The sequence below is a fragment of the Primulina huaijiensis genome, chromosome 9, assembly GCF_012295235.1.
Source record: "Primulina huaijiensis isolate GDHJ02 chromosome 9, ASM1229523v2, whole genome shotgun sequence".
NCBI lineage: Eukaryota > Viridiplantae > Streptophyta > Magnoliopsida > Lamiales > Gesneriaceae > Primulina > Primulina huaijiensis.
The window spans coordinates 18,368,746-18,381,571 of NC_133314.1; the positions used below are offsets into that span (position 1 = coordinate 18,368,746).

General features: G+C 32.6%; 2 protein-coding genes across 3 annotated transcripts; both read left to right on the forward strand.

Moving 5' to 3' along the window:
- The first annotated feature begins 365 nt into the window (after positions 1-365).
- On the forward strand, positions 366-4,796 carry LOC140983820 (uncharacterized). 2 transcript variants are annotated; one of them, XM_073450971.1, is made up of 5 exons: positions 366-593; positions 684-832; positions 977-1,138; positions 3,239-3,354; positions 4,321-4,796. In XM_073450971.1, the coding sequence occupies exons 1-5, from the start codon at positions 416-418 to the stop codon at positions 4,355-4,357; spliced, it is 642 nt and encodes a 213-aa protein (XP_073307072.1). In that variant the 5' UTR covers positions 366-415; the 3' UTR covers positions 4,358-4,796. The 2 variants fall into 2 exon arrangements, with proteins under 2 accessions (XP_073307072.1, XP_073307073.1); XM_073450972.1 differs by having other exon boundaries at positions 367-593; positions 4,340-4,796.
- Positions 4,797-6,502: 1,706 nt separating this feature from the next.
- LOC140984022 (uncharacterized) lies at positions 6,503-10,791 on the forward strand. Its single transcript, XM_073451172.1, has 5 exons — positions 6,503-6,729; positions 6,820-6,968; positions 7,113-7,274; positions 9,375-9,490; positions 10,476-10,791. Exons 1-5 carry the CDS (start codon positions 6,552-6,554, stop codon positions 10,501-10,503), a joined length of 633 nt encoding a protein of 210 aa, XP_073307273.1. The 5' UTR covers positions 6,503-6,551; the 3' UTR covers positions 10,504-10,791.
- The last annotated feature ends 2,035 nt before the right edge of the window (positions 10,792-12,826 follow it).

Consider the following 12,826-nt stretch of genomic DNA (forward strand, 5'->3'; position numbering starts at 1 on the left):
TTATAAAAAAAAAAAAACTGATTTATTAATTTATATTTTTATGAACACACATAGCATGACCCGCTAGTAAATTATAAAACATAAGAGTTTTAGACTAACTATGTCTTGGTGTTAAATCTTTTTAAGTGCAAAACCTTTAATAATAGAATTACAAAAATATTTAATAAAAATATCATAAAAATAATTTTAGTACACTTAAAATTAATTTATAACTAAAATATTTTATCTAATTTTTATTTATTTATAATTTTAATATTTTTAAACAAATATATCTATTTTTTCCTGGAAGTCATCAAAATAACTACATTCGGATTTGGATGAGGAATCGGATCCTGATCCGGATTAGGATTTGGTAATTCTACTCCTTTGGTAAAGTATTCCAAAGCAACAGTCAACAGACAATTTATGAGAATTGATGCTTCGTTCCTTTACCTACGGCTTTTGCGGTGACATCCGCCGCCACCTCATTCCTTCAAGCCACCGTTGCATTTCCTCGTCTCCTCATCTCGCCGGATCATGGATGGACAAGGTGAAAGGAGTCTTTACCGGCCAGAAGACCGCCGAAGAAGCTCCACAGTCTATGACCCTTCTCCGTCCGTCATTTCTTTCTTCTTCTGGATCATACATATTTAAATCCCCTGCACCTTTTGATTTTGTATTTGATTTAAGTATTAAATGAGCAGAATTTGCGGATTCGATGAGCAAAGCGAGGAAGTTGGGGGAGCTGAAGAAGTACGTAGTGGGGAGGGGTAGCGAGGCCACTTTTTCCGATGCGTTTGAGAAGCAAGAGGCAATAATTCGATATCTTGGGGGCTGTGATCCTACAGGGGAGGTTGGTTAGTTATTCCATTGATCCTCTTGTTGTTATCATTATAAAATAGTTGTCTTATGGTGTTGTATGAGTTATCATTTCACAATGACAAACATCAGGAGTGATTCAGCTGTTGTCTTTTCTTTTGCTTTCTTTTTGTTGTAGAATATTCAAATTAGTCAAAAGAAAGAGGCAGCAAAACAATGTAATTGCACTTTAACAGAAGTTGAAAACGCCTTGTCAAAGTTTACATGGGCAAAACAAGCAGAAAAAAAGGTTCTCAAACTGAAGGAAGAAGGAAAACCAATGCCCAAGAATTTGGCTGAGGTATCATCATGATACGATCTATTTCTCAGTTTCAAAATGCTATAGTGAATTTTTTATAGTATGATTAAGTTTGTAGATGGTGTTTCTAGGTGAATCTTTGGCTGACAAACTAGATGTGGTTATTTGCTTGCAACACACATGGAGTCTATTTTCTTTTAGGCTGTATTGGTTGTTGAGCTTTGATTTAATTATTTATAATTATGATGTATTATTGTCTTGTAAGTGAAAATGGCTTGAAATTCGATGTCAATTTACAAATCTGATTCCTGTTACAGTCATGAGGAGGCAATTGCTCTGTGGTTTCGTGGGCTTGATATCATTCGAACCCTTACTGCCTTACTCTACCTAAATGCTTCTCCTTTGAGAATCTTGTTTATTTCGTTTCTGTACTGGACTTCCCATGTAGTTGCTTGCCCGTGAAACACATCATTCCCCTCTTTTGTTGAGTTATTTCTGTTTTCTCCTCTTCTATTCATTCTGTTACTAACAAAATTATCACTTGTTCTTGCAATGACTTGAATTTGACTTCTTTTGATGAATTTAATTTAGGTAAATTTCAAATTCAACATTGGTTGTTTTTGGAATGAGTATTTGTAATTAAGATAGATTTCAATTGAGTGTCATTTGAAATCCTTTATAAATCAAATCTCTTTATACACATTATATCCATCCAATCAAACACAACCTTAAGACTGTAACCCAAAGCCCAAAAACACGACCCAGCCCAGAAAACAAGACCTTAGTAAGCCCTTAACTTTGTTATTTAGTTGAGCAGCTCAGATTAATGTCTCTCTATATTTTTTAGTTAAATGTTATAGAATTTAATAGCAAAGAACTTATTGTGTTACATTTGAGTAACAAACTTTTAGTCGACACCTCGATCTATTCTTGAGTAAGCCCTTGCCACCTTAATGTTTGATTTTCAGTACTCAGGTCCTGTGAATATATTGCTTTACATAATTCCATTTGATCTAAGTTATGTAGCAGAGTTTATAGAATAAATAACCTTGTTACACTTTCCTCTCAATGTTTGAAAAATATTGTCATCAAGTTGACGTACTCTTCTACTCCATTCATCCAATTTTGATCATACGTGAAGCATCTTCATAAATTACTCTTTCATTTTATTCAATCCATCCTAAGTGTTGAACTTGCTTTTATCCTACTGTTGGAATTCCATCTATGATTACTTTTGTGTTATATTCCTACTGCCACGAAATTCACTATGTGTGTATTTTGTCTTTAGTCCTACTCGGCTTAAAATTTGGAACAATTTTTCTCTTAGGTTTGTCTTTCGTAAACCTAACTTCGCGTTGACTTCTCTTTTTTGAATCATTTTAGATTGTATCATCCTCAGACAATGTCTTATTACCTTATCTTATGCTGTTATACTGGCATAAAGAGTTATGTGTCTTATGACTTGGTGCTTAACTTAGATGTGGTGTACTACCATAGGTTAACCTTTTGTATTAATTAATACAGTTTGTGAGCTAATTACTACTCCTTCATACGTATCTTGAAGCATCACCATTTCCCTAGCATAAACCATTTTTTTCCAACTCCGACTATTATGTTATCCTTGATCCTCTATTTTACAATTTTTTATGTAACCAAGCTTTAAAAGACAGATTGTGAATAAGTAGCTAACATGCTGAGCATCAAAATAATAATAACTAGGATGAAAACTAGGATTGCAACAGTAAATAGATGAAACAGTGGAAATAAGTTACATGTCAAGCTCGTAACGCAAGCAACTAAACGATTAGGAGTGTTACAATATGGAGAAAACAAATTGAAATAGAGATTTTATGACATTTTGCAATTTTTACCCTTTCATTTTTATACTATGATCAGATACTCGAAAGATTTCCAGTTTGACTGTTTGTTACTAGATAAAAATGTGTGTGGCATAAGTTTTATTCTTTTTATCTTATTTCTGATCAATAGTTAACCGTGCCTTAATCAAGTATTATTGACTTACATTTGCATGGGCACACACTGAAACTTTGCTGGAAATGAAGAAAGGTTATGTTTGAATATTAGGCATTTTTAATTTTTGCGTTGCAAAAACTTGACTTTTGATGGCACCATCATGCTCAGGTTCAGAAGTTGATGGGATCATCCCCCTTGGATGTTGCAAGATCAAGCATGCTTAAAAGTGGTCAAACAAGTAGAAACTCGCCTTGTCCCTGTGGTTCTAAAAAGTTATACAAGAGGTACTCCATAAGGCCATAAGTCTAATGTGATTACTCTTACGGTGCAGTTAAGATTAAAAAATAAAGACAGCTGGATGGTCCACTGGTACATTGTGAACCAACAATTTTATGCTCCGAAGCCCGATCCTGTCCCAAAGTCATGATCCCTTTGGCATTGCTGTTTTTTCCTGTCTCTTTATTGTTCTAAGATATAATGACTATATTATTTAACATCTTTGTCTTAGACTGCAAGCTGGCAGAACAGAGGCGCTAGATAAGATAAACTTTTTTCTTTAACTTGTTATTTTGTGCTCACAATTTGCTCCGGAGCAAAATGTTGAATATGATACACAAGTGGTCGGAGAAACCTAGTTCTAATATAAAAAATAGTCAATCCATGATCCTAAAATGGTTCGGAGTATCTTAATTGATCAGCAAAATAAAATAATATTTACTAGACCTAAAGGATATATACTTTCTGGCAAAATAGATACTGGAACCTATCGAGCATATTTGCTTAAATAAGTTATCAAATAATGTCAAATAACAGTGTATTGTGATCTCACAGACAAGGATACCCTTGCTTGGATTCATGTGACTGACTCGGCTCTGCTTTGATCTTCATAAATTCGTTGGAATTTAGACCATTACTCGAAGATGTTAAAACAAATCTCGCGAGTTGCTTCCGGCCTATGCTATAATTGTATATCAAGATAAATTTTATGCGAAACTCATTACACTAGCGTCTCATTGTTGGATGTAAGTGTCTTTATCAACTGTCATTCATCATAGGGTTCTCTCGGTTTCGAAATGGGCTTATTCTATGTGTAGCTGCCCCTGATCAGGGATACTTTCGAACGCTTGGTTTTGCTGAAAGAAATTTTTTTTCCTGTAGTCTTGCCCCGGGACTGCGGTCTCTTTCTGTCCTTCACTATATCTTCGACTTCACATACTTTTTTGTTTTTAAATTCAAGTTTTGTGATAGAGCTTACTGTTGTATTTCAAGGTGCTGTGGGAAGGATAAAAGCAGTTGAGGTGAAACTCGGTCAAATTCTTCTGTGACACACCGGATTAAGTTTGGGACTCTTGGAATCGATATGCCAGCAGGTAACCTTTGGTTCCAGATGAAGAGTTTTTCGGTAATGACGAGTCGAATGTTTGCGAGGGATAGAATCTGCAATGAGGTATTCGTTGTGTTTCCAATATGGCATTCAAATGTAGTGCTAACATTTGTTTTCATTAACGTTATGTCGTCGATAACCTGCACTCCAAGTTCTTGAGGAGACCAAGGATTTCTTAGATTGAATAGTTAGTTGCCGAGAGCCGATGGAGGATATTCTTTCTTATGCCATCAATTGATCGATTCTTGAAATTTTGCACCAAAATTAGTATTTGGTTTACTTTGGTATTTTCGAAAACATATTTTTCTAAAGTTATGTTTTTTGAAGATTATATTAAAAGAATGCTCTCTTTTTATTTTAATTTTTTTAAGGTTACATGTGAAAAATATATTGGGTTTGATGAAATGTTGAATTAAATCAATGATTGCGTAGAGAGATAAATTTGAAAAAGAAAATGAAAATTTTGCAATTTCTACGGTGTGCTTTAATTTATTTTGGAAAAATGCCAATATTTTTCCTACTAAAAATAACGTGCTTGGATCAACGATTTATTTTAGACTTGGGACACTCGATTTTAGGTTGGTGATTAATATGAAATTCATAAATTTCAATTATAATTTTAGTGTCAAAAATATCATATATGAATTTCAATTATAATTTTAGTGTCAAAATGTCATATATAATTTATTTACGTAAAATAAAATATGAACTTGAAATTCATCATAATTAATATGAAATATTATTTAAAAATGCAAGGAGTGGATTTGAAGTTTATGTCTCATTTTTTTAAAATTATAAAAATACATTTAAATATAAAATTCATATATTTGAAATTCATCGATCCAAAAGTAATCTTAATTAAATGCTAAAAATCTTAAATTTTAAAGGTCATGCATAAGATATTTGAAGGATTAATTTTTTGTTGGGTCGATTTCGAGCTTGCTGAAACAGAGCCGCTATTATGTAATATGACGTCGATTTTTTTTTAAAATTTCAAATCTTGGTAAACGTATTTATACATTTGAGAGATCACGATAATTTTTGTACGTCGGTAAAAGATGCAAGACCATAATATAACGCTAATACGCTAGCATAGTGTAACGGTAAAATATTTTGAGGATAATTTAGAGTCATAATAAAAGAATGAATGAAAGTCAAATTCAAAATGTATATTTTACATTATTGTACTCAGAATTTATCTAAGGGATTAATCAAGGGGAGGTCAGTTTCCCTAAGTAGATATGTTTTCATCTCCATCCTCGTCTTTTTTCCAAAATAGAAATGGGACGGACTATGGAGACAGAGGTAGATTTGTGGGATGAGAATAGTATTTTGATCGACGATTTCGATTGAGAATAAATCTAGTAAGTGGATTATGTCAAGTTATAGTAAATGGATAATGAGTCCAAGTATCGATCTCACATAGATTAATATTTAATTGCTAGAATTTTTATAACTTGACTTAAGTTAGACAAAATAAATAAAAAGATGATATATTGATTATTATTCTAAACGATTAAATAAAATAATTACAATTAAAAACGATAGATTCAAAGATTAAAAAACGATTCAACATCAAATAAAAAACCAAAACACACATCGGTACCAAACTCTACTATGTTGACATGTTAAAATTCAATTAATTAATTACTTCTTGACAATCACGGTGAAACCTCACACTGAAATCGAATAATATTTATATTCAGTTTAACTATGTGTTGATAACGTCTTTGTTGCTATATTTAATCAATCATCTTCTGATTCGTGATTAATTNTTTATTGTGAATAGCGGTAGGGTTGACCCGTCTCACAGATAAAGATTCGTGAGACCGTCTCACAANTTTAATAAAAATATCATAAAAATAATTTTAGTACACTTAAAATTAATTTATAACTAAAATATTTTATCTAATTTTTATTTATTTATAATTTTAATATTTTTAAACAAATATATCTATTTTTTCCTGGAAGTCATCAAAATAACTACATTCGGATTTGGATGAGGAATCGGATCCTGATCCGGATTAGGATTTGGTAATTCTACTCCTTTGGTAAAGTATTCCAAAGCAACAGTCAACAGACAATTTATGAGAATTGATGCTTCGTTCCTTTACCTACGGCTTTTGCGGTGACATCCGCCGCCACCTCATTCCTTCAAGCCACCGTTGCATTTCCTCGTCTCCTCATCTCGCCGGATCATGGATGGACAAGGTGAAAGGAGTCTTTACCGGCCAGAAGACCGCCGAAGAAGCTCCACAGTCTATGACCCTTCTCCGTCCGTCATTTCTTTCTTCTTCTGGATCATACATATTTAAATCCCCTGCACCTTTTGATTTTGTATTTGATTTAAGTATTAAATGAGCAGAATTTGCGGATTCGATGAGCAAAGCGAGGAAGTTGGGGGAGCTGAAGAAGTACGTAGTGGGGAGGGGTAGCGAGGCCACTTTTTCCGATGCGTTTGAGAAGCAAGAGGCAATAATTCGATATCTTGGGGGCTGTGATCCTACAGGGGAGGTTGGTTAGTTATTCCATTGATCCTCTTGTTGTTATCATTATAAAATAGTTGTCTTATGGTGTTGTATGAGTTATCATTTCACAATGACAAACATCAGGAGTGATTCAGCTGTTGTCTTTTCTTTTGCTTTCTTTTTGTTGTAGAATATTCAAATTAGTCAAAAGAAAGAGGCAGCAAAACAATGTAATTGCACTTTAACAGAAGTTGAAAACGCCTTGTCAAAGTTTACATGGGCAAAACAAGCAGAAAAAAAGGTTCTCAAACTGAAGGAAGAAGGAAAACCAATGCCCAAGAATTTGGCTGAGGTATCATCATGATACGATCTATTTCTCAGTTTCAAAATGCTATAGTGAATTTTTTATAGTATGATTAAGTTTGTAGATGGTGTTTCTAGGTGAATCTTTGGCTGACAAACTAGATGTGGTTATTTGCTTGCAACACACATGGAGTCTATTTTCTTTTAGGCTGTATTGGTTGTTGAGCTTTGATTTAATTATTTATAATTATGATGTATTATTGTCTTGTAAGTGAAAATGGCTTGAAATTCGATGTCAATTTACAAATCTGATTCCTGTTACAGTCATGAGGAGGCAATTGCTCTGTGGTTTCGTGGGCTTGATATCATTCGAACCCTTACTGCCTTACTCTACCTAAATGCTTCTCCTTTGAGAATCTTGTTTATTTCGTTTCTGTACTGGACTTCCCATGTAGTTGCTTGCCCGTGAAACACATCATTCCCCTCTTTTGTTGAGTTATTTCTGTTTTCTCCTCTTCTATTCATTCTGTTACTAACAAAATTATCACTTGTTCTTGCAATGACTTGAATTTGACTTCTTTTGATGAATTTAATTTAGGTAAATTTCAAATTCAACATTGGTTGTTTTTGGAATGAGTATTTGTAATTAAGATAGATTTCAATTGAGTGTCATTTGAAATCCTTTATAAATCAAATCTCTTTATACACATTATATCCATCCAATCAAACACAACCTTAAGACTGTAACCCAAAGCCCAAAAACACGACCCAGCCCAGAAAACAAGACCTTAGTAAGCCCTTAACTTTGTTATTTAGTTGAGCAGCTCAGATTAATGTCTCTCTATATTTTTTAGTTAAATGTTATAGAATTTAATAGCAAAGAACTTATTGTGTTACATTTGAGTAACAAACTTTTAGTCGACACCTCGATCTATTCTTGAGTAAGCCCTTGCCACCTTAATGTTTGATTTTCAGTACTCAGGTCCTGTGAATATATTGCTTTACATAATTCCATTTGATCTAAGTTATGTAGCAGAGTTTATAGAATAAATAACCTTGTTACACTTTCCTCTCAATGTTTGAAAAATATTGTCATCAAGTTGACGTACTCTTCTACTCCATTCATCCAATTTTGATCATACGTGAAGCATCTTCATAAATTACTCTTTCATTTTATTCAATCCATCCTAAGTGTTGAACTTGCTTTTATCCTACTGTTGGAATTCCATCTATGATTACTTTTGTGTTATATTCCTACTGCCACGAAATTCACTATGTGTGTATTTTGTCTTTAGTCCTACTCGGCTTAAAATTTGGAACAATTTTTCTCTTAGGTTTGTCTTTCGTAAACCTAACTTCGCGTTGACTTCTCTTTTTTGAATCATTTTAGATTGTATCATCCTCAGACAATGTCTTATTACCTTATCTTATGCTGTTATACTGGCATAAAGAGTTATGTGTCTTATGACTTGGTGCTTAACTTAGATGTGGTGTACTACCATAGGTTAACCTTTTGTATTAATTAATACAGTTTGTGAGCTAATTACTACTCCTTCATACGTATCTTGAAGCATCACCATTTCCCTAGCATAAACCATTTTTTTCCAACTCCGACTATTATGTTATCCTTGATCCTCTATTTTACAATTTTTTATGTAACCAAGCTTTAAAAGACAGATTGTGAATAAGTAGCTAACATGCTGAGCATCAAAATAATAATAACTAGGATGAAAACTAGGATTGCAACAGTAAATAGATGAAACAGTGGAAATAAGTTACATGTCAAGCTCGTAACGCAAGCAACTAAACGATTAGGAGTGTTACAATATGGAGAAAACAAATTGAAATAGAGATTTTATGACATTTTGCAATTTTTACCCTTTCATTTTTATACTATGATCAGATACTCGAAAGATTTCCAGTTTGACTGTTTGTTACTAGATAAAAATGTGTGTGGCATAAGTTTTATTCTTTTTATCTTATTTCTGATCAATAGTTAACCGTGCCTTAATCAAGTATTATTGACTTACATTTGCATGGGCACACACTGAAACTTTGCTGGAAATGAAGAAAGGTTATGTTTGAATATTAGGCATTTTTAATTTTTGCGTTGCAAAAACTTGACTTTTGATGGCACCATCATGCTCAGGTTCAGAAGTTGATGGGATCATCCCCCTTGGATGTTGCAAGATCAAGCATGCTTAAAAGTGGTCAAACAAGTAGAAACTCGCCTTGTCCCTGTGGTTCTAAAAAGTTATACAAGAGGTACTCCATAAGGCCATAAGTCTAATGTGATTACTCTTACGGTGCAGTTAAGATTAAAAAATAAAGACAGCTGGATGGTCCACTGGTACATTGTGAACCAACAATTTTATGCTCCGAAGCCCGATCCTGTCCCAAAGTCATGATCCCTTTGGCATTGCTGTTTTTTCCTGTCTCTTTATTGTTCTAAGATATAATGACTATATTATTTAACATCTTTGTCTTAGACTGCAAGCTGGCAGAACAGAGGCGCTAGATAAGATAAACTTTTTTCTTTAACTTGTTATTTTGTGCTCACAATTTGCTCCGGAGCAAAATGTTGAATATGATACACAAGTGGTCGGAGAAACCTAGTTCTAATATAAAAAATAGTCAATCCATGATCCTAAAATGGTTCGGAGTATCTTAATTGATCAGCAAAATAAAATAATATTTACTAGACCTAAAGGATATATACTTTCTGGCAAAATAGATACTGGAACCTATCGAGCATATTTGCTTAAATAAGTTATCAAATAATGTCAAATAACAGTGTATTGTGATCTCACAGACAAGGATACCCTTGCTTGGATTCATGTGACTGACTCGGCTCTGCTTTGATCTTCATAAATTCGTTGGAATTTAGACCATTACTCGAAGATGTTAAAACAAATCTCGCGAGTTGCTTCCGGCCTATGCTATAATTGTATATCAAGATAAATTTTATGCGAAACTCATTACACTAGCGTCTCATTGTTGGATGTAAGTGTCTTTATCAACTGTCATTCATCATAGGGTTCTCTCGGTTTCGAAATGGGCTTATTCTATGTGTAGCTGCCCCTGATCAGGGATACTTTCGAACGCTTGGTTTTGCTGAAAGAAATTTTTTTTCCTGTAGTCTTGCCCCGGGACTGCGGTCTCTTTCTGTCCTTCACTATATCTTCGACTTCACATACTTTTTTGTTTTTAAATTCAAGTTTTGTGATAGAGCTTACTGTTGTATTTCAAGGTGCTGTGGGAAGGATAAAAGCAGTTGAGGTGAAACTCGGTCAAATTCTTCTGTGACACACCGGATTAAGTTTGGGACTCTTGGAATCGATATGCCAGCAGGTAACCTTTGGTTCCAGATGAAGAGTTTTTCGGTAATGACGAGTCGAATGTTTGCGAGGGATAGAATCTGCAATGAGGTATTCGTTGTGTTTCCAATATGGCATTCAAATGTAGTGCTAACATTTGTTTTCATTAACGTTATGTCGTCGATAACCTGCACTCCAAGTTCTTGAGGAGACCAAGGATTTCTTAGATTGAATAGTTAGTTGCCGAGAGCCGATGGAGGATATTCTTTCTTATGCCATCAATTGATCGATTCTTGAAATTTTGCACCAAAATTAGTATTTGGTTTACTTTGGTATTTTCGAAAACATATTTTTCTAAAGTTATGTTTTTTGAAGATTATATTAAAAGAATGCTCTCTTTTTATTTTAATTTTTTTAAGGTTACATGTGAAAAATATATTGGGTTTGATGAAATGTTGAATTAAATCAATGATTGCGTAGAGAGATAAATTTGAAAAAGAAAATGAAAATTTTGCAATTTCTACGGTGTGCTTTAATTTATTTTGGAAAAATGCCAATATTTTTCCTACTAAAAATAACGTGCTTGGATCAACGATTTATTTTAGACTTGGGACACTCGATTTTAGGTTGGTGATTAATATGAAATTCATAAATTTCAATTATAATTTTAGTGTCAAAAATATCATATATGAATTTCAATTATAATTTTAGTGTCAAAATGTCATATATAATTTATTTACGTAAAATAAAATATGAACTTGAAATTCATCATAATTAATATGAAATATTATTTAAAAATGCAAGGAGTGGATTTGAAGTTTATGTCTCATTTTTTTAAAATTATAAAAATACATTTAAATATAAAATTCATATATTTGAAATTCATCGATCCAAAAGTAATCTTAATTAAATGCTAAAAATCTTAAATTTTAAAGGTCATGCATAAGATATTTGAAGGATTAATTTTTTGTTGGGTCGATTTCGAGCTTGCTGAAACAGAGCCGCTATTATGTAATATGACGTCGATTTTTTTTTAAAATTTCAAATCTTGGTAAACGTATTTATACATTTGAGAGATCACGATAATTTTTGTACGTCGGTAAAAGATGCAAGACCATAATATAACGCTAATACGCTAGCATAGTGTAACGGTAAAATATTTTGAGGATAATTTAGAGTCATAATAAAAGAATGAATGAAAGTCAAATTCAAAATGTATATTTTACATTATTGTACTCAGAATTTATCTAAGGGATTAATCAAGGGGAGGTCAGTTTCCCTAAGTAGATATGTTTTCATCTCCATCCTCGTCTTTTTTCCAAAATAGAAATGGGACGGACTATGGAGACAGAGGTAGATTTGTGGGATGAGAATAGTATTTTGATCGACGATTTCGATTGAGAATAAATCTAGTAAGTGGATTATGTCAAGTTATAGTAAATGGATAATGAGTCCAAGTATCGATCTCACATAGATTAATATTTAATTGCTAGAATTTTTATAACTTGACTTAAGTTAGACAAAATAAATAAAAAGATGATATATTGATTATTATTCTAAACGATTAAATAAAATAATTACAATTAAAAACGATAGATTCAAAGATTAAAAAACGATTCAACATCAAATAAAAAACCAAAACACACATCGGTACCAAACTCTACTATGTTGACATGTTAAAATTCAATTAATTAATTACTTCTTGACAATCACGGTGAAACCTCACACTGAAATCGAATAATATTTATATTCAGTTTAACTATGTGTTGATAACGTCTTTGTTGCTATATTTAATCAATCATCTTCTGATTCGTGATTAATTAACAAACATGTAAATAGTCGATCAGACTATTAACAATAAATATTAAATCAACATCAATCAATAATTAAAATTAAGAAAAATAATATACTGAAAATAAATCAAATATCAAACGAAATATTGTTTTGACCATATTGTGGTCTTAGTCTAAAAAATTTATTCCATAAAATTAAAACAAGGCAAAGACACAATGTTTGAATTCATAAGAATAAATTTTATGAATGAATAAGAAAATCTCAGCGTGGTTGGTGTCATTTTCCCTTTAAAGTTGTCTTCCTCTTCTGTCTCAAACCCTAGCGCAGTTTTGTTTTTCCTCCAAGTTTCAAGAGAAAGTTGTCTATTGTTTTCCTCCAAGTATTTCTTCTTCTTTCTCTCTCTTCTCTTTTCATGTGTAGTTCTCTACTTCTTTTGTTCTGTTCTGTTCGTGAAGTTCTATCTTCTTTTTTCCTACTCTATTCACATTTA

Coding starts and splice junctions, on each gene's coding strand:
- LOC140983820 (XM_073450971.1), top strand. CDS start 416: ATGCTTCGTTCCTTTACCTACGGCTTTTGCGGTGACATCCGCCGCCAC. Junction 1,139..3,238: donor TGCCCAAGAATTTGGCTGAG/GTATCATCATGA, acceptor CATCATGCTCAG/GTTCAGAAGTTGATGGGATC. Junction 3,355..4,320: donor TCTAAAAAGTTATACAAGAG/GTACTCCATAAG, acceptor TTTGTGATAGAG/CTTACTGTTGTATTTCAAGG.
- LOC140984022 (XM_073451172.1), top strand. CDS start 6,552: ATGCTTCGTTCCTTTACCTACGGCTTTTGCGGTGACATCCGCCGCCAC. Junction 6,730..6,819: donor ACAGTCTATGACCCTTCTCC/GTCCGTCATTTC, acceptor TTAAATGAGCAG/AATTTGCGGATTCGATGAGC. Junction 9,491..10,475: donor TCTAAAAAGTTATACAAGAG/GTACTCCATAAG, acceptor TTGTATTTCAAG/GTGCTGTGGGAAGGATAAAA.